This window comes from Hyalella azteca, unplaced genomic scaffold (assembly GCF_000764305.2).
Source record: "Hyalella azteca isolate HAZT.00-mixed unplaced genomic scaffold, Hazt_2.0.2 contig3653, whole genome shotgun sequence".
NCBI classification, from domain to species: Eukaryota; Metazoa; Arthropoda; class Malacostraca; order Amphipoda; family Hyalellidae; genus Hyalella; species Hyalella azteca.
The window spans coordinates 251,619-279,072 of NW_025933895.1; the positions used below are offsets into that span (position 1 = coordinate 251,619).

Genomic DNA, 27,454 nt, shown 5'->3' on the forward strand with positions numbered 1-27,454 from the left:
GTTATGCTCAGGTTTATCGTGGACTTACGAGCTGCATTTTTATTACGTTTCAATTTACCCGCACGATAATGACTAAAAGTGCTCATCCCTGCGAGTCTGCGACGCTGGTATAGCATGTTCATCCCGCGGCACGCGCTCAAAATATGCTCGGAGTTATCGTCGCTGACCATAGGTTGCACCATAATTGCTGACCATAGGTTGAATTTTTTGGTCAATTTTGTGAGGGCAGTTGCGTAGTGAAGTTGCGCTCTTCTTACATGGTGTTGTTGAATTTCAACAAGACAAGTCGGTGGCTGTTCACTAACCACCGCGAACGGTGAATACGGCGGAGAGACCAGAAAAAATGATTTGAGCAATAACTTCTCAAATTCGACACGGAAGTTTTCCCAAACCCAGAAATTTGATCAACTTATAGAGGCAAAAAATCTGTTATAATTTCGCGAGTATCACTTGTTTTGTTTTAAAAAAGAATTAGTTTTCATAACTCTGTAAATTAAACTCGAAAGTTTTCCCAAACTAAGAAAATTTTGCACTTCAAAGCGGCAAAAAGTCTTTCAAATTCGTTGGAATCAGTTCAGCCGTTTCTAGAATAAAATTAGTATTCATAACTTTTCAAATTTAGCCCTACAAATCTCCCAAGCCTAGAAATTTATTCACTTTAAAGCGGCAAAAATCAGTTATAACTTATATATAAATATAAATTATACATATAAAATCTAGAAATTTATTCAGTTTCAAACGGCCAAAAGTCTGTTATGATTTCCCGAGTATCAGTTCAGCCGTTTTTCAAATAGAATTAGTATTCATAACTTTTTAAATTCAACTTAAACGTTCTTCTAAACCTAGAAATTTATTCTTTTTAAAGCGGTTAAAAGTCACGAGTATCTGTTCAGCCGTTCCTAAAATAGAATTAGTATTTTTAACTTTCTAAATTAAACTCGAGAACTCTCCCAAACCCAGAAATTCATTGAATTTAATGATTCAAAAGTCTCATACATTCTCACGACAGTCAGTTCAGCCTTTAATGAAATTGAATTATTATTTGTAACTTTCTAAATTCAAATTGAAATTTATTACTAACCTAGAAATTTAGTGCCCTTAAAAAAGTAAGAAGTCAGGAATAATTTCATGAGCCCTTTCAGAACTTAAATTAGGAATAACATCTCTCAAGTTCAACTTGAAAATTCTTTCAAACCTTAAAATTTATTCACTTTAAAAAAAGAATGTTATAATTTCACGAGTATCAGTTTAGCCGGTTCTAAAGTAAATTTGGTATATGTAAATTTTTTAGTTCTACTTGAAAATTCTCCCAAACTTTGAAAATCATTCACTTATAAGGGGCAAAACGCTAATCTGGAACTGAAATTAATGCACCACAACGTATCCATCATTTTTTGACTTAGCGTTCTTTTTCTATTGAAACTTAAATATTAATATAAATTAGCTAAATTTAGTTCATTTTGACAGCATAAATTACGGTGTGAAAAGTAGGTATAGTAACCAGCCAATCAATACCTGGATATACCAGGAAACTCCCAAAATACTTACGGCAAGTTATGTCGCTTCTCTGAGCTGCAAAAAGTTTAAATCGTCGAATAAAGTTGACGATAGCCAGTGAAAAATTAAACTGCCATTGGACAATTTCGCAGGACAAGAAGTTTTTCTGATTTTATATGACACACAATTTTAGAAAGTTGAGCAAGCTCATCCATGTAATTATGCTCATGTAACCGCGTGACTGCAAATTTTTACGACGCGTAATAAAATGCAGACATAGAACTTTTTGATGATGTTCCTTCTTCAATGAAGGTTAGAAAATGCACATACAAAAAAGGTCTCACGAAACCATTTATTTAAATCAATAATCGAGAAGAAGTGCTCGGGTACAGTGGGTAGAGCTGGCAACGTGAACAAAGGTGGTCGAAAAAAGTGTTACTGAAGGTCGAAAAAAGTGTTGGTCGAAGGTCGAAAAAAGTGTTACTTAATCTAGGGAACAGCTAATATTTTATCACAATCTCCTTAACCTTGATTTTTATCGTAATCTAATTTTAACATGACAAAAATCTATTAGAAGTCGAGAATTAACTGAAAATGGAAACCAAAAATTGAAAAGTCAATGAAGTGGAAATGGAAAAGTCCCAACTAAAGTCCATTAACGCAAATAATGCAGGACGTCTAACCAGCACGACACAATTTTCACACGCTGCTAAGAAACCAGACTATTTCCCCGCGCTAAAAACTCCAAATTAACTAACCATAATTGTTCATTATTTTTTCTTTGTAGTTTACTTAATTAAGATCCTACGTGTTAGAAGAGAAAGAACGATAATTTTTACCAAGTATTGCCTCACACTCTACCTATAACCTACCACAAAGGAATATCTCACTAACTTTACAGCAGCAACACAGAGTGAAGAAGAAAGAGACCTGGTCATTCATGAGAACAGGATTTGCGTTCCGTTACCACATCAACGATCAATTTAGCGCCAATAATTACTCCGTGATCTTTTGAATAATCACTGGCAATTAATTCCAGTAAAAATTATCATTCCAGTAATTACCACCTTACAATGTTCCTATATCCTAATACTGATGAATAACACTTACTCAAGACTATAGCAACAAACAGTGAATACACTCACAAAGTGTTACCTTACTTGCATTCCAACACGGAGGAATATTTCACAAAATCAAGAGTGTCAACACGCGGTGAATGCATTAAGTGAGTACATCCTTGCTGTGTACCTAGATTTTACAGCAGCAGTTCGTCCTAGCCCCAAAGCCGCCTAACCCATCACCTTATGCGCCCTGTAGCCACAGTTCACCTTTACTGTAATTCAAAATGCCTGCAAACTGCAGATATTAAATGCTCGTAGAAAAGAATAAATGGTTATTTGTAATCTTTATATCATATATAACGATTACATTGTAAACGGTTATATTTTTTAAACAAATCTAAATGCTTCATGCGACAAGATCTATTTCCGCAGCTTTGAAATGTTTGTTTGTTGTAGCCCATGATTTTTTCCACACGTTTCAGGAAAGAATTCATGAGCATTTATACTCCGCATCCTTTTTTTATTAACACGGACGGAAGAGCAAAGATGCATGTAAGGCCAATACCTGCCGTTGCTGCACTTTTGTATCTGTTTTACGCTTCCTGTTAATAATTAAAACAATGTATCAGCCATCATTGAAATATCAATACTTTTCTAACTGCACTGTACTTGATGTTGCCGCGAAGTCATTATTGCTCAAATGTGTGACATGGAGATACCATTGTGTCATGGTGGCAGTAATTACTGCACGGCGCATTTATCGTTGCTGTTGCATCATTTCATTTCCAGCCCCTGATGCATCACAGTCTCTTATCTTCTCCCCTGCTAAGGCAACTACAAAAGGCCAGAAAATGCATCAACAAAATACCTTTGAGTGCCACTAAATTTAGTTTCAATTATAGTGATATTTCAACTGGCGTCACTCAAATCATGGCGATCAATACTGCTTCATTACACGCGCTGTCACTGCACTTTTTTGCTTATTATTTGTGAATTACTGAAGCTGTTATTGCAGACTAACTTCGTCATGAAAATAGGTAGGTTTCTAATGATCCATCGAACTTGTTACAGGTCTTTAAAGCGCTCTCGCACAAGTGATCTCTTCACTACCGATCCTGCTACTATATCGCTGTTGTAATGGTTAGTTTTTCAGAATTATATCTGTCATTACAGGTTTACTCTACCTGTTATTACTGCACTATATTACTTGACCATCGCACCGGTCTGTCATCACTGTAGAGCACAGACATAGAAATGCGTTTCGGTACATGGCCTGTCAACCAGGACGGCGCGTGATGTCCCAGAGTAAGCGATGGTTGCACTGTCCGTGTTTTCATTGGGGTCAAGATATTTCCAAGGCGCCGTGCCGGTCACGCCGGACATGACTTGGCCGGTGCGCCAAGTCCACACGAGGTTGTTGCGGTGAACCCCCACGTGGTAGTAATCATAACTCTTGCCAGCTGATGTAAAAGAGAATGGATGTTACGAAGTGCAACATTTCATCGCAAAGGGCATTGACGACTAGGTGTCGATAAATGCAAACAATGAGGCAAATCTCTACTAACAGCTAACAGGTATAACCCTGTCAAAATTTAGCCGCGGCAGACGGTCTGGTTTCGGTTGTCAGTTTCGGATTAGAGATGATTCAGATGTGAAATGGCCGCATCTCATAATTAGCCGCCCAGTAGGAGCTATTTTGGATAGTTTCATGGGAAAAAATATAAGGGTCAAATGACACACGAAATCAGCGGCTAGCCAGGCCACCATTTGCTTACCCTGCTCAGTAGCTGGCCTGAGTTCTTATAGCGCGAGCGCGACTAGCCCCTGCCTTTAGTTGTGGCGCTGCATGTGTATTGTGCATGGGTACGAACTTATCAACACGCTAGCGTTTCAACACTCTTGCATTGCGTGTACGTAGACATGCTTGCGTTGCGTTATCTACAACACGCTTGCATCGAATGCGTGTTGCTCACACGAGAGTTGCGTGAGATTCAACACGCGTGCGATGCGTGTCTGTCAACGCGCTTGCTTTGCGTGCGCATAGAAAAACACATCGGCATTATGTTATCTTCAACACGCTTACGTTACTGTCATGTCAATGGGGTTGCTACTAATGCTCGCCAGCGCGCGTTTTCAGCAGCGCATGCGTGAACAGGGCTATCTTCAATACGCGATCTAAAGCGGACATTTCGTTTCTGTTAACACGTATGCGATTTGCGAATATGTACAACAACACGCGTGCAGTACGTTTTCTTGAACACGCTTGTGTTACTTCTATGTCTACGTACATATGTGCGTCGCGTTCTAGCAACACGCACAAATTGCAATTACAAGCAAGGCTTCAAAACTCACGCATTCCAGGGAAGATTGATAAACAACCCCCCAAAATACTCCCTATTCTAAGGTGGGGTTACCCGCACCCCCTACCCCCACTACCCCCGACGCTCTGCACCGGCTCTCTGAGAACTGTCAGTAGCTTAGTGCATTTCGTGGTGTCATGTTGCTAATTAGACATGCTTCTCGTTTCCATCGTGTACCCTTAGTGTGAACTGCGATGCAAGCTAACAGAAAATAATGAAGTTTCTAAAAGCTGAACAAGCTAATTTAGGAATCTTCAGAAACACAACTTCCTAAGTGTTTAATGTCCAGTGCCTCCTAAAGTGAAGGTGTTTGGCGGTTAGAACTTGGAACACACGACGACATTCAAGAACACAATGTCGAGCTTCGAGATTTTTGCTGAAATTTTTAACTTTGGGGTATAATGACACGAACGTGTTATTTCAGCTGTTCGTGTTATTATACTCGAGGTTATAATTTCTGATCCATCAGCCAAGATCAGGATCGTTTGTGGACTACAGAACCGAAAGCTTAGATTCATCAAGTCGGTTAACTTCGAGTTGAGTAGTGGCATCTGGCAACCTTACCAACTGGTCAGCGGAGAGCTTGCTGCTGAAGACGTGTTACAACAGGGTTTACAGAGCAGAGCAAATTTGTAAGGTAACTAAGTTGCACGGTTCCGTTATTGTGAACTCTATTCGAAGTGAAATCAAACTATTGGTATTTGCACGTGTGTATTTCGTGAGTTTTAGGTACACAGGATAGGGAAAAATTGCATTTCCGTGAATAATTTCACTAGAGATATTAGGTACTTCATATTTGCTTCTCGCGAATATGAGAGAAGGTTCAATACTGGTTAAGGTGAGATAATATTTTGCTCAGCCGTACGTGGTAAATGTTTGGTATCGGCCTCTACTACCGCAACAGGTAGGAGTGTTTGGTACGGGAAAATGGGTTGAATGTTTCGTACGTGGATGATGTGGGATAATATTGAGCAGTGTTGAATATTGGAGTATGTTGATATTTGAGTGATATTGCATACTGAAGAATGTTTTGCTTTGGGAATGCTGGCTGCTGGTGAATATTGAAAATTATTTTGCTCGGGCAATGTGCGAGGGTCTTGCAATTCTGGAAAATATTAGAGAATGTTATGGGTAATTTGGAAAGTCGGGGTTGAAAGTTTTATTAACTGATATTATTCCCGTTTCAAATTCGTGTTTACTTGTCACTTGCGATGATACATGTAGAGTCTGCTCATATATATATAGCGTACAGCGATTCAAATGACCCCCTCCCTTCCCCCCATAGAGGGGGAAGGGAGGGGGCATTTTTTGAACGCATTTTTCAGATTCGGCTGTGTCTGTCCCGAACGTATCAGGTACCGAATACGCGCGCCCCACGATCGCCCCAAGCTCGACGGGTATTTCACAAGATTCTCTTTCGGCGCTTATTTCGCTCCGGCAACCGGAACCTAAAGCGGACATAGAGCTTCTAATTTACACCGCAAAAAGAACTTGGGGCGACCCTGAGCCAGCGGCTGACAGGCATCCAAATTTTGATAGGGAAGAAATGTCAATTCAGATGCTGAACTACAGCAGGAATAAGATGCATTTCATCACCTTCACTGGTAATTTTGTAATACCTATATTATTTTCATTATAACGTACATGGTAGAAATGACGTTTGATAGACGTAGTCAGCGAGCTTCCAGAAGTTGTCGGCGAAGAGGGAGACGAGCTGGGAGCCTCCAGGGCACGAGGCCTGAGCGACGGCGTACGTCGCTAAGGTCTTCACCACAACCACACAACCGACGTCCGCAACCCAGTCGAAGGTGGCCGGGCAGGGTGGGGCTGTGGGTTTGGTTAATTTTCATTCGATGGCCGTCGATTAATGTCCACATATTATTTGCAAATGAAGATTAGACGCTAAATTTTTCTAAGAGCCCCATTACAAACGAAAAAAGTAAATTCAGTCGAGCAGGAGATTGCTATTATATTAGGTGCTTCTAATGACACAAATTAACTATCATAATCATTATATCAATTATATTCACCTTTTGGGCTCTGAATACAGTTGAATTGCACTGATGAATAGGCAAAATTTCTTCAATTCATGTCATTCATTTCGTTACAAACTCACGTGTATGATTCACTATTTTTAACCTTCATCTGCAGATGTTTGGTCGTTCCTTCAAAAGCTTCAAATTCCAATATACTTCCGAATATCGAAAAACTGTTTCATTTATTCGATACGTCTAGAAAAATTTATACTTAAAATCAAATCTCTGGACCGGTTCGAAGCGGACAGGTTTGATCTTTTATAACTATGAGTGACTCAAATCGTCTTGACTTTTCGATATGTTATTACTGAAAGTAATTTGTAGGTAATTTTTAAGAGGAAAAAGGCCTTTTATGTCTCTTTTTCACATCGCAAATGTTAGCGTCACTGTTCCAACTGCATAAGACGGTTTACTCTATTTGTTTTCCTCTTTAGGACTGTTTTTGTGGCATTTATATGAAATAACTTCGGTAAGAATTGGTTGGGTTTCACACGTAAATGCAGCATGACGTGAATCCGGGTAGAAGCGGATGAAATTTCTAGAGAAAAATAAAGCAATGTATTTTATTTCACTTACCTACATTTTCTGAAAGCTTATACTCTTGACCAATGTAGCAGTTGTAGTTCATGGATCTTGAAGTTCTGTTGAACAAGGCCGGGTACGTGGAGTTCAGCAGCAGGCACTGCCCGCTGGTGCTGTGCACGCACAGAGTTGGGTAGGGGATGCCGTCCAGAGCAGCCAGTTGTGAGCAGAGGATGGCGTTCACGTCAGAGTAGTTCTTCGATGCCACGCCAATTGCGAGGAGTTGCTCCACTGCTACAGGTATGTTAGCGTAAGAATAGGAAGTTTGTTGAATAGCTTCAACCAATGTAAGTGTGGCGAACGCCAGCAATTGTGCTATCTCCATGTCTTATTTTCCCTCGTTCACCGAAGCAAATTTATCGTTGGACTACTTGATGAGAGGTTAGATAGTTAGTTAAATTTAAAAATAAAATTAATGAATGTCAGTTCTGAAAATATAACAGATTTTTTTTTATTCGAAATTTTTGTGATTACTCTGAGAAAAATAAATCCAGCTTTTAAAAGAAATTGTGCTTAAAATTATGGTTACGTTCGGTGAAGAAATTTGTATACTTTTCGTGTCATAGCTGAATAAAGTCTAGGTAAACATACGAAAGGCGTCCGTTTTCAATACATACTGCATATTTTTACCTAAAACTGGAGCATTTGCCGTCGTTATGCTTAACACTCATATTAAGAGTTCGGACACAGAAAACCCTTTGCTTCAGCCTCAACTTTATGAACAAATTAAGTGTTTGTTTGGGTGACCGCACCACTGAAAATTTTCAACATATTGGTGGATCTCGGCGTATGCTTCAAATTCTCGCTAAAAAAGAAACACTGCAGCCTGGTACGAAACAATTAGGATTCCTGACTGATTTTCGGTAATTAAATAACGTACACTAGAACCCTGCCATACGAACGTGCTCTCCTGCGACCAATCCGACTTAGGAATCGTCCAATAAGAATAAATGTGTTCCGCCGGGCACTGGAAAAAACAGTGTATCGGCAAAACAAGTGTGGATAGCCATCGATGATAAATTGGACTTCATCAAGTAGCTTGCGGCCGGCATCCGATTGTTGATTTGACCAAGGAGTACGGCCGAAAAGAAAATACTATTTCCACTATCTTGGGTATAAGAGGCCTTATTTTGCAACTCACAATATAAATATTTTTTTGCCTATTGGAAATGCAATATTCGCGTAAAAGGTGTAACTTTTGTGGAGGTACGACAACGATCGGAGTTCTTTACGTAAATTTTAAAGGAAAAAGAATCTCCGTTTTACGAACGAACTGCTATACGAACCATGTTCCAGCACATATGAAGTTCATGAGGCCAGGTTCCACTGTAACCTGTTGTAGATTTCTCCTCGACAATATAATAATTTGCCTTTTGAATTAGAGAGCTTCAACTAATTTTTTTCTCAATTTCAACTTTTTCAGAACTCCCAATATAGTTTGTCTCTGCTACGTCGAGGAAAATGTTATGTAAACACTCGTGATTTATTGGTCATTTGAATGACTTGAACTTTTTCTTCAGATTAATTTCATTTTGCAGCTAAGGGCCAGGACTACACACTCTGTGGTTTGGTAGAAACAAACACCAAGAGAGAAGCCCCTAACCTCAACTAAGTCTGGCATAAGACTGAGTATAAACCCATGCAACATGGCACTCGAAATGAAGAAGAGGCAAAATTTTCTGAAATAAAGTTTGTATTAAAGGATTAAATATCGAAATACAATCAAAACTCAGGTGGCACTTCATGTGCAGCCCAGTGCGCATTGTTAAAAATCATGGCGTAACAAAGTCGGCCGCTGGAAAGCCGCCCTAGCGCCGCTGTTAAGTCGCCCAAAAGTTTACGAGGTGCGCCGTGAGCTCGAGAATGAACAGATTTGATCTCAAACTTGAGCATTAGCCTAGAATTACTCTCTGTAAAGTTTGATTAAAATAGTCCACGAAGACGAAGTTGACACGACACAAACTCATACGTACCAGATTTGTCTGGCTACATGACACGTAGATATGTTTTGAAAATATTATATATGTAAATTTATTGGCGCTAATTGCTCAAAAAGAAAACTGGTTTTTACTTTTTTTAACGGTCACTTATAGACTTGTATATAAAACATTAAAGAATGCATTTTTCGGAATCATTTGAATAATTTTCATCTACTTTTGTATTGTAGTTCGTGAAGTGACATCGTTAGGTGTACCACTGGCCAGCACGCTTTAAACAGCTCTTCGATATATTTTGCATTCGGTGCTTCGAACACAGCCTTCAAAACATTTGAACCTTTGTCTCTAGCGCAGAAACCAATACAGAATTTCAGCGATGCAATGAAAAACAGCATAAATAATTTAATGGCAAGCTAAATGCAATATCTAGATGCCCATCTGACATTAAACTCTCATTTGCTGATATAACCATCACAAGCTCTTATGTTAAACCTAAGCCTTGCGCGTCAGTTGTGTGCAATTGAGAGTGAAAATGTTCGACTTGTTAGTTAACAAGTTGATAAACTTGTTATCAATTAGTGACAATTGTTATACGGAAACTTGGTTCTTCGCTTTAATAGTTAAAATTTAATGGAGTCACACTTTTGACTGAAATAATGCGAGGCTATGTACGAACAGTTCTAGTGTAGATGTAGGCCAATAAAGTTGCAATATACTTTTTCCTATTAAAAATACTTTGTGAGGATCATGTGTGAACAGACAAATCAAATTTCATTTATTAAAATAAATATTGCGGCATTTCGAAGACCTAGACAAAAAATTTCACTTCAATATGTAACGCTTATATACGTTTAGCGCTTCTAGTCACGGGCAAGCTTAATTTAAAAGCTGGACATCTTAGTTGAACCCCAAACTGCAATATTTCTCGAGCAACAGCGATGAAATATTAACTTTATATTTAAATATTTAAATTACAATCAGACTTGAACTGCAATATTTGCCCAGCCAGGCCAGGCGTCGCCGTCCAATTGACGCGCCCCTGACGACGCGTCAACTCCACACTCTGGTATCATGGATACGAGTGGCCTTCAGTTCACGGGTCGAACATCGCAGCGCAACTGCGACTTGCGCTTCGCAATAGGCAATTTAATTCACAAATATAGCAGAACTGTCAATGGGACGAGCCATCATTTCACTTTGTTCAACCGCATTGCCATTTCTAATGCGATCGTGGTTTCTAAACCAGCAGCAGGGTAACCAAATACACCGACTAGATATGTTTTAATTTTCTACACACCAAACAGCATGTTAGTACATCTTATATTGCCTAGCAGCTTAACCTGGCGTTACCGGGGATAGGTAATCCTTGCAATATGATAATGTTGTTAGCTCGAATTCTAAAAAAAGTCTTTATTAAATGCGACGAAAGAAAAGGTTCACACTAACTCATTTAACACTGAACTCATTTTATCATTTGTTCATTGTTCTCAGTTAATACTCTTCGTGAGGTGAGGTGACGTTAAAGCCTATTCGTGAGAAGAACTGAGCGCTGCAACATGACAAAACCATGAGTTTGATTTGTAAACCATAAACGACCTTGCGATGGCCTTGGAAACGCCGACTGTATCCCGTCCAAAATTGTCTTTATGTTCTGGAAGTGCGTGGTGAAGTCAGGAATAATTTGATCTTCGACCCCAGCACTAATCTCGAATTGAACTTCGTGAAATTTAAATCAATGTATACCGCATGAACAAAGCGAAGCGTCTCACCTCACTCTGAACTGGTATTGTCCGGTACACGCCGGAAAGTGGATTTATTGAAATTCTCTTTCATGGGAATTAATATGGATGAACATGGTAAGACACACATTGCAGTATCATGTCTCGTGATACTTCTAATCGAAATAAAATATAATGAGGCAAATGTTAGAATATTCACTATTAGATCATTTTGTAGAATTGCCTAATAATAAACAAATTCAAAGACTTGCATGCATGCTTCAGCCCTCTTATTGATGAAACTTGCACCCTTTGGCTTCAAACAAGCTTTGAATTTGTAAATAATTCTCAGTATTTCCAGTCGCATTTTTCCGGTAGCAGAACTTTTGTGTTGCAATGTGCGAGCTAGTTCGGTCAGGATTTATATTGATATACGCGTACTATGCCTAAGATAATTGAATCGGATTTTGTAATAAGTTACGAAATTTCTATCATAAGCTATTGAGGTAACAGTGGCCATACTCTTACATTGTAGGTAGTATAGGACATGGAGAGAGAAAAGCTAACATGTTTCAAAGTTCTTTATGTTGACTTAGTATTCGAAATGAATTTGAAGGTTTTCAGTTGTGTGACGTTGCTGTAAGTCATGGCTGTACTTCAACTGCTCGATGTTACTTGAATATAATTTTCTGGCTGTGTAATCGCTGCATTGGTTGCTTTCAGAGTTATCTCGAAATTGAGTCACGGCAGACGTTGCCGCTATATTGATGTTGGCCGTAGGGAATCTACCGAAGTGGTAGTTGCTGCTCATTGCTTGTAGATGCTCTGACAGGAAGCGTAGCCACACCGATGAGTCCAAGTTAAATGTTTGAAAACGGGCGAAGCCGTAAGCCTCATGGCCGCGGTTGTCACGACGTCCGCACATTGAAGACCGTACTCGCGTGACCGTGACAACAGGAGAGCCTCTGTGGCGCGAAACTCAGTTCATTTGATACGTACCAAGCGCACAGTTTTATTTTCATTCGAAATGACACCGAATTCCTCAAATGAAGATTCTCTTACGATAGGCTCGCCAACCTTCGTTAAGTAAACACAAGCTTGGTCTCACGGACTCGAAAAAATTGCGTCTTATAAGCTCTCTGCATCGCTTCAGCTTACATTCCTTGACTTCTCAACACCTGCACCCTAAACTTCAGTGAAATTTATAACTACGGTCTATACATTGCATCTGAAGTCATTCAAGTATTCACCAATAATACTTGATAAGTTTTGCTACCTTTTCCGTGCATCGCAAAATCTTTAAATCTTTCTGCTGATTTGCACCTGCATCTCACTGCTCCAATTTTACTGTTCTCAGCTACTCGTTCCCGTCACCGATTTTTATCAGCATCTCTACACTTTATAATTTTTTATCAATCTAGGTGTTCTTAACTTTAACCATTTAGCTGCCCCGTCATGTTCATTCGTGCCTTTCACAACAGAGCGAAAAAATCTGGAGAGCAGAAATACAGTAATTGGCCCGTAGTTCTTTAGTTCTTTCTTGCTCCAGTGAATTCCCTTGTATATCAAGGTTACTCGGCTTACATTCCACGCATCAAGTAACATACTCACTCGTCCAAGCTACATTGAATATTTCAGCCAGTCTAACAAATGCACTAATACATCACATACGGTATCTCATCATTTCCAGCTTGTGAGGGACGATGGATTGGAGTATGAAGATACTCGCGTTCACAATATGGATCTTATAGACCAAATAGTGACAAACTTTTTGCCATGCAATAGTCACAAGCAGAGTGACATAGCCACGAGGTGTTGCCAGAGCCGCAATCAAGAACAATGAATTATTGGTAGTGGGTATAGCTTCAATAGCGGGTAGCTTCAATAGTGGGTAGCTTCAATATAGGGTAGCTTCAATAGTGGGTAGCTTCAATAGTGGGTAGCTCCAACAGTGGGTAGCTTCAATAGCGGGTAGCTTCAATAGCGGGTAGCTTCAATAGTGGGTAGCTCCAATAGTGGGTAGCTTCAATAGTGGGTAGCTTCAATCTAGATTATGCGTGACCATGCGCGACGCCTTGAACGAGGCAATAGTTATTTTACATTCAGATGCTGCTAACTAAAATGTTGAGCCATTAATATAGCGAGATCTGCAACGACGGCTCGGCTAATGTTCAAAAGTGCCGATAAAATTCGTAAGGCCAGCCTCTCATGTGGTGATGCTGCCGTTGCTGGGGAAGCAGAGACCAGGTTGCAGGTCAGAGACTTGAGATATCTTTAGGTCCAAGCTAGCTAGACGTTAACTGCGCTAACTCGGCATACGCAAGCTTACCTCGAACAAGAAAGTGCATTCGAATTTGTTTCAATAAAGAAAAAATCAATACTGTCAAATATTATTTGTATGAGACACTAGATCCAAGATGAGTTTTTTCAAGCCACACAATTAATATTGGTCAACTTTATCCAGAAGACAATTTGAACGTTTCTTGCGCTCAGGTGCACTCGATTTGCTTAGGGTAGTGAGAACAAAAACTTTTTATAAGGTCGTTAACGCTGCATCTTCATAAATCGACTGCGCCAATTTTTTCCTCTATCTTTCTCAATTATGACATACAGGAAATTTTCCAAAAATTTCCGTGAATGTTTTTGAGTTTGTCTTCAGCATCTGCCTTCTCTTCAAACTCTTGTGTTTGATCGTTATTTTTTCTTTTTTATTCGAGACAATACGCGTTATCCCGATTAGTGAAAAAGAAACCGAGATGTCTCGAAACAGGCTAGTTCTTTATAATTTACTGTAACATAAAATAGTGATGTTGGCGCTGAAGAGTAGGCCTGATGTGGCCTGTCACCGATTCATGAACTTTTCGTGACTTGTTCACAGATCTAAAATCGTGTCATTTGACCGGATCTTTTCACGACTGACGATAGTTAGAAATAGCTACTAGTTTTCCACCGTGTTCGATATGGTGCTAAGCATTTCAAGTCTGAACATTATTCTTCTTTCTTCATTTTTCCTTCTTTTTCCATAGCTTTATAAAGTCTGTTCTTGAACGCGTTTCTGAATGTGCATTTCTGACATTTTCAAAATTTCAATTATTTTACTGAATGAAACGCTATCGTTTATGTCTATCTTTTAAATGAGAGCACATTTGCAAGGCTAGACAAAGCTCGTCCACACTCTCTGAAGCAGTCGACTGTAATTGTGGTGTGTTTGCGAGAGGCTAATAACGAGTGGCAGCCAGTAGCTGGTCTAACTAACAATTATTGTTCGATTGGCTATGACGACAACTAAGATTTATGTAGAGTGATGGTTCGCTCGTTCTTAACTCGTGTAAAATTAAATGCATGATAAAATCTCATTACCGTTTTTTCTTCTCGTTATTCATTGATATCGTATTACATAATAAGTTTCTTGATAACGGCTCCACTTCAAGCCTGTAGGGTGCAAAGATACAGATACACATGCCAGATTGTAACATATTATATAATATGAAGAGTAAAACAGTATTTCTGGTTTACAAGGTAATATTAAATTGAATACGGTGGCAAAAATCTACTGGAGATGATGAAATATTTACCTTGCAAAACGTGCTCAAACGATCAAGAACTTTGTTGAAAATTGAATTAAGAAAACAACTGGAGTTTCATCCTACGAGGCAATTGGCGCCGAGATCAATGATCTATTGATTGATCTCCTAAATGCGCACCAATTATCAAATCAAACTAATTTACTCTCAAAATACATTATGAAATGTAAATTCCGATACATTACCAATAATATCAACGACATTAAAATATAACTCTTTGGACATCTTTGGATGTGCCGTCACTCCTCGTTACGACTTATGGCAAAAACTGGAATTTAAATTGAAAGTTATTGTTGCAAAACTTGTGTGCTGTTGACTTATACCGAAATCGCCATCGTCGGCGGTGATTGAAATTGTCTCGACCGGATTTGTGCCATTCGCGACCGTCATCGTCTGGGATGCAGATATTCACTCTAACTCACCAGCCGAAACACGCTATGAAGAAAGCATCACTCCCACGATTTCTGAAAGCAGCCATCCGAGCCCGAGTGGCTGTAGCCTGCCGGTCGCTCGCTCGCTCCTATTCTGCCTACCGCGCAGGTGCGCGTTTGGTGTACGGACGGTTCGAGGCATGTTGCTTGACGCAACATGCAACAACCATCTTTGAAGTGTTGATCCTGTCATTACTGCACTGGTGGATACTCTCTCTCTGCTCTGTTATTTTTTCATTGACGCATTATTGCGTCTATCGTTGTGCGTTGGTGTGCAAGTTAGTATTGTTCGTTGTGTCGGCCATGGCTTTACTTTTGTTCTGGCAATTGCCAAATAATCGCATCGGTCATTTCCTACCTACTGCAGTGCACACACAATCCATGCAGTAGTCGAGCACGGCATGTCAAACAGGGCGGAAGGCGAAGATGAAGTGAAGACGAGGAACGCACAGTCCGTGTTGTCATTGGGGTCAATACTTCCCCATACTCCCGTGCCAGGCACGCCGGACATGACCTGGCCTGTGCGCCAAGTCCACACGAGGTTGTAGCGGTGTAGGCCAACATGGTAGTAGCCAAAACTACTGCCAGCTGCCAAAAATTCGGAATTTTAATGCATTTACAATGAAAGTCCGTTTTGATTTGAATGTGGAAACCATTTCTGCAATCTTATTCAAATGGGAATAATAGTCATGTAATACGAATGAGAGATGAATTATTTCAAAAGTATTCTACGCACGGGTCCAACTATATTCGTTCAATTTTACCGATTATATTTTAAAAAGATGTATGCGTATTTTATCCCATACAAGGCTTGTGGGCCGTTCGGTAGACGTAGTCAGTGAGGTTGAAGAAGTTGTCGCTGGTGAGAGAGACGAGCTTGGAGCCTCCAGGGCACGAGGCTTGGGCGACGTCGTACGTCATACCGGTCTTTACCACAACAACACAACCAACGTCCGCAACCCAGTCGAATTGGTTAGGGCAGGACTGGCCTGTGTTTTGTGGCATTCAGATAAGCAATTTAAGGTGGTAATTTTTTGTTTACTTGTTGGGAACAATGACTCGTTTAGTGAAATTACGCAGTGCCGCGATACTTTCACACACGATCTATTGATGCAAATATTGCACCTCTGCGTGCAACTATAGCATTTACAATCCTCAGAATCGAAGTTTTGTTCTAAATTTTGGCCTAAACGATAATGACTGGTGAAACAAAATGAAGCTGGTAATTATTTCCACGCTATTTTACAATGAAATATGTATACACATAAATATTTACATAAGTCAGTTAATAGCCGGACATTGTAACATTACAGGACATGGGTTAGGAACCCGGACAAAAGCGCGTCAGGTTATAGACTCTGTAACTAGTTTGCTCTTAAAAATGGAGGCAAAAATAAATGAACTACACTACCAAACATCAAAAATCGCCCACCTCGTTAGGTTAGGGTTAGAGTTAGGTTATATTAATATTAGCGTTTATTTTTTCGCAATCAACATTTCATTGCATTAAATTGAATTGCTTCAATATAAGAATTTTTCACATCACTACAAATAGCTTGACTTTTACCAACACTTCGCTTTTCGCCGATTTAGGAACATATATTGAAAACTAAATCTTCGGGAATCCTGGGTCACATGGTATTGCCTCGTCATCGATTTTTCTATGAAAACCACTTTCTATTCTGTTTTATTAGGCATAGTAAACAATCTTAGAGCATGAAAGCAGACTACGCAGAAACTCTCTCGACCTACCCACGGGATGAATTGAAACGAAGCTTTCGTGAATTGGTATCCTCGATTTTAATCCTAGTGAAGTACGGCTATGAAGCGGTCGCAGGTTTGTTGTCGTTTTCTGTATATTCACGTGACATAATGCACTTGCGTAAAAATGACCGCTTACTGCGCTAATCAGCGTAATCGTGCCCTCTGTGTGTAAACGACACAGGCTACATTTCCTCGACCCCGGACGAATATCGACCAGAAATTTTTGCGGCACAATTAAATTCCGACTAAACATTGTCAGTCAGAAATAAATAATAATTCATCGCCTGGTTTGTGTTTCCTGAAGGGGTTCGTCATGGCTTAGCATCGTATTTGTGAGTACAATTCTTCGCCAGAGGGCGTAACTCGCTATTACGTTCTTTCTCGCGTAACTCGCTTACTACGTTCTTTCTCGCGTAACTCGCCTAGTACGTTCTTTCTCGCGTAACTCGCCTAGTACGTTCTATCTCGCGTAACTCGCCTAGTACGTTCTTTCTCGCGTAACACGTAACTCGCCTAGTACGCGTGCTAGAGTCAACTTGGATACGACGTTGCGTAGGCGACGCTACCGAGCACCAACAGGAGGAGGCGCGTTGCTTGGTTACTAACTGCGCAGGGGGAGGCGCCCTGCACCTGCTACTATATGCTCTACTTGAAGGGACAAATATTCTGCATTTAACTTAATTGGATAGGCAAGAGGTGTTTTTTTGTTCTATGAAGTAATCTTTATTCAATTATCTCATGATTTAGCGTCATGCCGACAGATATCTCCAGAGTCAAATAGAAAAAGGTGCACGCGGTAAAATATAACAGATAAAATTAATGAATATTGTTATATATATTCAGAAAATAACAGACAAATAGGAATCCAATATAAGGGACTAAAAAGTATGCCAACGTTTGAATACCGATAAAATATCATAGGAAAAAGGACGTAGTTAATACGTGTTACTTTCACCTTCAAACGCAGGATTCTTTTCCGGAACGTAGCAGTTGTAGTCAGTGGAACTGGAATAAGTTCGGTTGAACAAGGTCGCCGAGCCCAGCAGCAGACAGTACCCGCCGCTGCTGTGCATGCACATGGCTGGGTAGGAAATGTTACCCTGTACAGCCCGACTTGTACAGCGGATAGCACTCTCGCCTGAGTAGTTCTTCGATGCTGCGCCAACTTCAAGAATTCCTTCCACGGGTACAGGGGCTGGGGTGTACTTAGTAGAACTGCCCTGAGTTTCCTTCACCACGGCAAGCATGGCGACCTCCAGCAGCGTAATCATTATGTTTCTATTCCCCATTTTCGTTAAATCTATTTGCCAAAATCAGAATTTCTGAACGGAGCTAAGGAAATTTTTGAAATTTAAACTAAGATTAAAATTCCATATGAATAACTAATTTTGAATCCAATTTTCTTTGTGAGGCTCCTTTATCCATAATATTGAATCATCAAGTCTCCAGTCCATCACTGTGCGTGCTTTCCAATAAACGATATTTTTACCTTCGTTGTTGGAATGTATGTCAGAGAGCATAAAAATAACGATAAAAGTTTTTCAGCTTCATCTAATTCTTTTTAGTTCTTTTATTTTTCGTCTATTTCAGAGTATTCAGATGAACCGTAAAAATAGCTGAAGTTTCAAACAATTAAATTTTGGCAAAAGCATTAGAACTTCCTTCGACTTAATGATAAGTTCGACTGATTTAGGTGAAAATTAAAATAGATAATTAGCGATACGACAACAAACAACAGTAGCAAGACACCGTGAACTATCAGACACCGTCTTGAAAGATCACATTGAATCTTCGTGACCGTCGGTGTTGCGGAAGTGCTAACTTAATAATTTAAATTCACTCTAATTCTAAAGTGAAATAAATATATCGAAAGCACGTGGACATACTCATGACGTGAAGTAACTTGATGAACTGGATTAATACTTCATAAAAACTTTTGATGGATGATAGTAGCATCGATGAACTTAATGAATGAACATTTCAATAATAATCTTATGAACGGAATAAGAACTTCGATGGTGTGTCTGTTAACTTAATAACAATTAACCTCCAAGTGCCAAGCCGTGTAAGCGACATCTGAAAGAAAATGCACAGTAGCACGGCATTCTTTTTCCTTCATCACCTCCAACATAATTGCCATGACATCGTCTCCTTGTCAAAAGTAAAGAGACACGATGGACCGACCAGAGCCACCCGCACACATACACGCATTGCCTGCAAGTTGCCTAACAGTAACAAAGCATTCTTATATTCACCGCCCAAAAATCTAACACATAGCGGTATATAAGCGCAGCTATTGTATGGAATGCGACGTTACTTGCCCGTAAGAGGAGCATATGAAGTGCGTTGATTGTTTCTGAGGTGACAAGAAAACATCAAATCTGCCTTACTCCAACACTTGGAAATATTACAAGGGCCGGTAGATTAACATGCCAATTCTAAATTGAAAATAAATTGTAAAGCTGAAATTGGCTCTATTCAACAGTGAATTATTGTCCAAAAAAAAGATAAATTGCAAATTTTAGTGATGTCCCTATCATGTATGAAGTTAACAGGGTTGGCAATGATTAAATCAAAATGATTAAATCATGTGATTAAATCACTTGATTTTTTTATAAAAAAATCATGATTTTTTTATTTTTTCGATTTTTTTGATATTTTTGATTTTTTCATATATTTAAATATTTTGAGTGGCAGTCTTTAATTTATATTGAGGTATTGTTATTCATGGTTTAGTATAAATGTACTATGAATGACAATTTGGTATATAAACTTGTTGCCTTTATATAGTGTGTATTAGGTTCCAATAAATTAAATGTTTTTGGTACAGAGGCATCAAGTGTGCAATACATTGTACATAGCTAGCAGCTTAGCTAATTCTTATAAGGCTATAAGTAGTCTAACAATTTGACTAGTTGTTATATATTGATTACAATATACAATTTAAATGTGTTAGCTAGCTTATACAGGTGGGGCAGAACTGATTGAACAGTCTTGAGGCAAAATAAAAGAGTAATGGAGGTACATAAAGAAGAAAGTTTATTTTCCTCAAGATTAGCATAACATACCATTTAAAATACTTATGTTTTGAAACAATATCAGGAAGATGGGGTTTGTTAGCTGCATCACACTGTTGGAGTCGTTCTCGGAAGTTTTCTACAGCACGTTCACACATATGGCAAGCTTTGGCCATAACCTCTGCTGCAATAATCCGTTCCCTTAGCTGTGGTAGGGTGTGAGGGCGACTTCTGAACCCCTTTCTTTTAGATGTCCCCAAAGAAAGAAATCGCAAATACTCGAATCAGGTGACCTCGCAGGCCACTGTAAATCACCCCTCAGAGTCTGGGAACATGCATTTCAAAACATTGAGTGACATTCGGGCTGTGTGAGCTGTAGCCCCATCCTGCTGGAACCACACGTCTCCCAATGCTTCATTTTCAACAATGTTTTCGTCCATCATGGGCTGCAAGAAATTTTGCAACATTGCAGCATAGCAATCGGAATTCACTGTTACGGTTACTCCCTCCTCAGTGAACTACTCCAACAGTGTGTTGCTGCTAACGGCCCCCATCTTCTAGATATTGTTTTCAAAACATAAGTATTCCAAATGATATGTTATGCTAACCTCTAGGAAAATAAACTTTCTTCTTTATGTACCTCCATTACTCTTTTATTTTACCTCAAAACTGCTCAATCGGTTCCCCCCCACCCTGTATATTGAGAGGTTGCGATTGTGTTGACCTTTTAGGCAATTAGAAAGATTTTCCACCCTAATATGAGTATTCTAATTAAAATATTTAATTCCAATCTTTAAATATGTGAATTTAAAACTAGAAACAAGACAATTACAATTATAAGACTATATATAAAATGATTAAATGCAGTGAATGGATATAAAATATTTGAATTGTGTTTATTTCAAACAGTATTAGATTTTCTCATAACTTAAGTCTCGTTTCAAGTCGTACGAGGTTAGTTTGGTTATCGTTCAGTTTATGTTTAGTATTGGTTTATTGGTCTGAATTAAATGGGTACAGTGCAGTCAGTCACTCAGTCACTACTAGTAGGTGTGTATAGAGGGTAGAGTCTGGTAGATTTAGAGGACATAAAACTAGTAGATCTATTGATAGTGCTGTGCACTGTGCTATCAGCTACCTATCTGTTATGTGACTCTTCAATGTCTAGAAGATCTGCATTCCTGAAGTGTTTTTGTATATTGAAGCCAGTTAAATGGTCAATATTTAGCTCATTACCTTGCTCCATACAAACTTTACAAAGCTAATGAATAGACTTACCAATAATTGTTTACCCAAAAATCCCTAAGTGGTAAAGACTACCTTGGCCTGTTGGCCATTATTGAAGGCAATAAGTGCCCTTTTTAGCCATCCATTATGATCCATATACTGTTATTGTTAGTAGGCTAATTGCAACATAAAAAATAACACTTCAAAAAGACAAAAAAGTTGAAAAAATAGAAAAAATCAAATAAATCAAAAAATCATGAAAAAATAAAAAAAATTAATTGATTTTTGATTTTTTTTTTATTTAAAAAAAAATCAAAAAAATCGCCAACCCACTTCATTGGAGTATACCGAAAAAATATATGTGTTTGTGGTAGCTCAATCGAGAAAATCTTTACATTTCAACCCCATTGTAATGTACCTTTTCTAAAAAATAATCACCAGAGTTACAAATGGCGTAGTCTGAACAACAAATGAAATGCATCAACGGTATCCAGGCGACCAGGCTCCGAACACCAAAATTACCAAGCACGACCGCATTCCGAAGTTCGCACTTGATTTATTCAAGCCCTTGAACCATCAATTATAAAGTATACTGTCCAGCAGGTATAAAGTATACTGCCATCAAGTATAAAGTATACTGCCCATCAAGTATGAAGTATACTGCCCATCAAGTATAAAGTATATTGTCCAGCAAGTATAGAGTATACTGCCATCAAGTATAAAGTATACTGCCCATCAAGTATAAAGTACACTGCACATCAAGTATGAAGTATATTGCCCATCAAGTATAAAGTAATAAAGTATATTGCCCATCAAGTATAAAGTATATTGCCCATCAAGTATAAAGTATACTGCACATCAGGTATAAAGTATATTGCCCATCAAGTATAAAGTATACTGCCCATCAAGTATAAAGTATACTGCCCGTCAAGTATAAAGTATATTGCCCATCAAGTATAAAGTATATTGCCCATCAAGTATAAAGTATACTGCACATCAAGTATAAAGTATACTGCACATCAAGTATAAAGTATATTGCCATCAAGTATAAAGTATACTGCCCATCAAGTATAAAGTATACTGCCCATCAAGTATAAAGTATACTGCCCATCAAGTATAGAGTATACTGCACATCACGTATAAAGTATACTGCACATCATGTATAAAGTTCAAGCCACAGTTCAGGTCAAATCACATATTCACTGAGCACGAAATACTGATCCGCTCCGCTCGGCGTGCTGCCGCTATATGCACGCCGATTTGCAACACTAAAGCGGTCGCGTACTTTAATATTCATTTCTTTAAGGTGATTGACACATATGAATTGAAGAGAGAATTTTATTTGCTTATACAGTTCAATCAATAGCAAGTCATTCGGACAAGATGGCGGCGATGATCGGTTTAATAAAAAATGAATCTCTATTTATGACCGTATGAAGCTGCTCAGGTGGACTAAGGTCTGGAAATTTTGGCGGCCATATGGCAAGACCAATTTTATTAGAATATTCCGGCTTCAAATGTGCTGCTGTTGCTGGAATATTTAGGAAGAAACAGCATTTCAACAGGTTTGTGGTCAAATTTAAAATTTTCTCATAGATTATCACCATTATGTCATGAAATGTATGAAGATGTCGCAGGATATAACTCCTCTTGCGCTTTAGATATCAGATCAGCATAGCTAACGGCAGCTTGATTAAATTTGTTTAATATAATTAATTTGATATTGCAAATTAATGACTCTGCATTTGATATTGCAAATTAATGATTCTGCATTTGATATTGCAAATTAATGACTCTGAATACATATGCTGCGTTTAAGTTGAACAAACAAACACCCAAGAAGTAGCCCTTACTGCCACGAAGGCTGACCGAGCCTGCTGCGCACTAGCCGGTCGGAGCCGTGAAATAATAACCGGCCAGTTATCTCCATAACAGCGCTGTGCCATGTTCAATTCAGAGAAAAACTGTAACAGCCCGGCAGAGACGGAATGCCTCGCTATTACGGCTCTGCCGCATGGGGTGGGCGGCAGAGCTCCAAACCTGCATCGAAGGTTGGCAAAGACCGAGAATAAGACCAACGTTACTCATTTCAGAGAATCATTATTTTTTACTTTTTCTTATGTTACTCCAGGTAGCTTTGCGCGTGAAAGTTTAAATATTGAGATAAACTCACAACTTACCTGGTAATTTCTTGGCAGCTCAGAAGTGGACACTGTTGAAAATCACGGGTGTCACAAAGACGGCCGATGGAAAGCCTTCGGAACGCCACTCTAAAGTCGCTCAAAAATTCTCGAGGTGCGCCGTGAGCTCGGGAATGAATAGATTTTAATCTTCATATTAAGCATTGGCCTCAAGTTGTGCCAGACAAAGTTTTGATTAATACATTCCACAGCGACGAATGTGACACGACATGCATTCATACGTACCAGTATTGTTTGCCCACATAGCACCTGAATATTGCGCGAGTAATACTCATTTACAGCTTAAATTTAGTGATGTTCAATTTAGGTAAATTTAGTGATGTTTTACTGCTCCTGAGTATAACTAATTTTTTGGTTTAATTATGACATCGTTAGGTATGACTGTTCATGAATAAATTTTTCGGACTCAATTCAACGAATGGCGCTATGCTATTGTATTGCAGTTCATAAAATGGTATATTTTTGTGTACGGCTGTCAAGTATGCACAAGCCAGCTCTTCGATGTATCTTGCATTCTGTGCTTCGAACCCTGTATTCATATAATGTGTGCATAGGTAGGGGTATTGTGCGACATGTTTCGTCCAATTCTCCAAAAAACGTGTAGCGGGATTGTTTGATCAATATTGACGTTAGTCATACTTTCGACAATACTGCGACATTTTTGGTATTTTTGTGCCACCGAATGTCGCTCAATTACTGTCTCGGAATGTACCCATGTCGCATAATCGGCCTACGATTAGTATTTGCTAAATGTGCGACACTATAAAAGATGGTATACTATTAAGCTCAATTATAATACTTAAATTTCAACTTGATTAAACCTAATAGCTGACGGCACTGATATAAGCTGTATTATTACTAATAGCTTTTGCCGCTACTTTATTACCTTACCTTCTTTCAAAGCAATTCCTCAACTTTACTTTACTATTAACTGCTGAAGCACCCATCTCAATCTTATTTAATCATATTTCAAGTATTTGTTCATCTAAAAGTGCGTAACCACACTGAGTGCCAACAATAAACTCAGGTAATGTAATGTCTATAAATGTAACATGATTTAAAATCGTATTACTCATATTAATAATGTAGAGTTATTGAACTGTGCTGCTAATTGCCGTATTGCCAGTTTTTCATATCATTTTATAATCTTGCAGTATTAAATCAACTTTGACCTCGCTGTTAGAGATTCTTAAACTTCTATTCTTTGACGCCGACGACGGTCTAGTCGAAACGTGCTCATGACGTTCACGCTCACCTTGCTGAACCCAATTACCGACTTCCTATCTGCGTGGGCAGCACATGGCACCAAAAAATCTTTAATTGACTAATAGTTGCAACTCTAGCTCGGCTAAGGTGAAGAGTTGCACAAAGATTAACGACATCTAATGAAATCTTAAATGTTTGATGTGTACTTTAAATCCCTTTAAGCAACGATTGGGTGAAATTCTTCATATTGCGTCATAAATACCAAGAAAACTGTAATGTATCATGATTCTTACATGTTAGAGCCCAATCGTGTATCATAAATACTAAGAAAATTGTTATGTATCTTAATTATTACATGTTCGAGCCCATTCATGTATCATAAATACCAAGGACGTCAATTGATTCTCGAATCTCAGATCTCCCAACGCTTTTGTTTATATTGTTTTTCTGCGCCGCCATGAGTGTAATTGTTCGATATGATGCATGTCTTTTTATTCACAGTGCATACAATGTTATTTAATTAACGGATGTTACAAAATTTTCATTAGATTCTGATGTGATTTTTGTACGGAAACTTGGCTTTTCGCATTGATAGTTGAAATTTCATAATATCACTCTTAATTTAATTGACTTCATATGCACAAATCTAACGTTATTGTAAGATTATATTGTCGAAATGTTTTTCTCGAGTCAACATGCTTTGTGATGATCGTTTTTGAACATAAAAAGCAAACTAAATCAATTAGACTTATAATTGTTGCATGTCGAAGACTTCCCCACCTAATTTCATATGACGCTCATAAATGTTTGGCGCCTTCAGTCATGGGATCGCTTACTTTAAATGCTCGGCTACTTCGTCCAGCCCCAAACTGCAATATTTCTGCAGCACCAGCGATGAAATATTAACTTTATATTTAAATATTCAAATTACAATCAGACTTGAACTGCAATATTTGCCCAGCCAGGCCAGGCTTCGCCGTCCAATTGACGCGCCCCTGACGACGCGTCAACTCCACACTCTGGTATCATGGATACGAGTGGCCTTCGGTTCACGGGTCGAACATCGCAGCGCAACTGCGACTTCAGCGTTTGCCTTCTCTCCAAACTCCTGCAGTTGGTCGGTATTTCTCTTTCTTTTTATTCGTGACATTATGCTACGGCCCGACAAGTGAAAAATAAATCGAGATGTCCCGGTACAGGGTAATTACTTTTTACTTTACCGAATATGCGTATTTCTGACATTTTCACAATTTTAAATATCTTTACTGTGCGAAATGCTTTTGCTTATGTCTATCTCTTAAAAGAGCACATTTGCAAGGCCAGAGAAAGCTCGTCCACACTCTCCGAAGCGGCCGACTGTAATTATAGTGTTTGCAAGAGGCTAATAACGAGTGGCGGCCAGTAGCTGGTCTAACTAACAATTATTGTTCGATAAGCTAAGTATGGAGAAAATTAAGATTCATGTAGAATAATGGTTCGCTCGGACCTAACTTGTGTAAAGTTATTTGCATGACATAATCTCATTAACCCTTTTTCTACTTTTCATTAATTGACATCACATTACACAATAACTTTCTTGATAACAGCTCCACTTCACGCCTGTAGGATAAAAAGAAACAAATTCACACGCCAGATTTTCATATATTATGAAGAAATACAGAATGATTTCAGGTTAACAAGGTAATGGTATATTAGATTCATGAATATGGTGCTGAAAATCTTCTGAAGAGGATGGAATATTTGTCTTGCAAAACGTGCTCAAACGATCGAGAACTTTGTTAAACTTGAAATAAAAAGACAGCTCCTGTTTTCTGAGATTTCATCTTACGAGGCAATCAGCGCTGAGATCAATGGTCTTTATATTGACCTCCGAAATTCGCACCAATTATTAAATCCAACTGGTTTATTCCTAAAATACTTTATGATATGAGAAATTTTGATGCATTACCAATAAAATAAACGACAATAAAATAGAACTATTTAGACATTTATGCATCTACCGTCACTCCTTGTTACGATTTGCGGCAAAAACGTTGGAATTGATGTCAACAGTAATTTACGACAAACGATTAAATTTTTTGCATTTATTATTCGTGTAAAACTTGTGTGCTGTTGACTCATACCGAAATCGCCATCGTCGGCGGTGATTTAAACTGTCTCGGCAGGATTTGTGTCGTTCGCTGCCATCATCGTCTGGGATGTAGGTATCCACTCTAACTCAACAGCAGAAACACGCTATAGGTACAGAAGGAAAATTATTCCCCCACAACTTCTGGACGCAGCCATCTGATCCTGCGCGGCTGGGACCAGCCGGTCGTCCCTCGCTCCTATTCTGCCTACCGCGCCGGATAAGAGCGCGTTTTGGAGTACGGACTGCTCGGGGCATCAGTGAGCTAATCCAAGGAATTACATAGAAGAGGCGTATGTAAGAAATTCATGACTCCTGACATTCCGTGCAAACAAGCCTTGTTTAAATGGGTTCAAGAGTTTGTTGACCTTTCCAATTCGTCTTCATGCAGTTTATGCGTGCTTTTTAGTATCTAGAAGCAAATACAAGCGCGTGCACATCGAGACTCGTCGTTCATAATTACCCTTCAATTTTTGAGAAGCTAATACTTTTACATTGAAAACATATATATATTTCCTGCGTTATAAATTACAGATTTATCATTATTTGGAAACCATAGTCGCTAATGAAACATTAATCTCATAAACCACCTGACGGTCACTTTTCTCGAGATAATAGCATATCAAACGAATTTTTTATGTTTGATAAGTTGGTTAAGTAGTGTAAAGTCAGTTTAGATTTCTAATCCCTTAATGAATCATTCGC

At 38.8% G+C, this 27,454-nt stretch overlaps 1 protein-coding gene across 1 annotated transcript; it reads right to left on the reverse strand.

The window, feature by feature from the left end:
* Positions 1–15,180: 15,180 nt before the first annotated feature.
* Positions 15,181–18,241, reverse strand: LOC108681878. The gene is made up of 3 exons (XM_018170953.2): positions 17,926–18,241; positions 16,013–16,195; positions 15,181–15,794 (listed from the first exon to the last, which is right to left on the reverse strand). The coding sequence occupies exons 1-3, from the start codon at positions 18,239–18,241 to the stop codon at positions 15,565–15,567; spliced, it is 729 nt and encodes a 242-aa protein (XP_018026442.2). The 3' UTR covers positions 15,181–15,564.
* Between the last annotated feature and the right edge of the window lie 9,213 nt (positions 18,242–27,454).

Excerpts from the sequence above, each read along its gene's own strand:
- LOC108681878 (XM_018170953.2), bottom strand. The coding sequence starts at position 18,241 with ATGATTACGCTGCTGGAGGTCGCCATGCTTGCCGTGGTGAAGGAAACT. Across the intron at positions 16,196-17,925 it reads AAAGAATCCTGCGTTTGAAG|GCCAGTCCTGCCCTAACCAA; the intron begins GTGAAAGTAACA and ends CACAAAACACAG. Across the intron at positions 15,795-16,012 it reads CCGAACGGCCCACAAGCCTT|CTGGCAGTAGTTTTGGCTAC; the intron begins GTATGGGATAAA and ends AATTTTTGGCAG.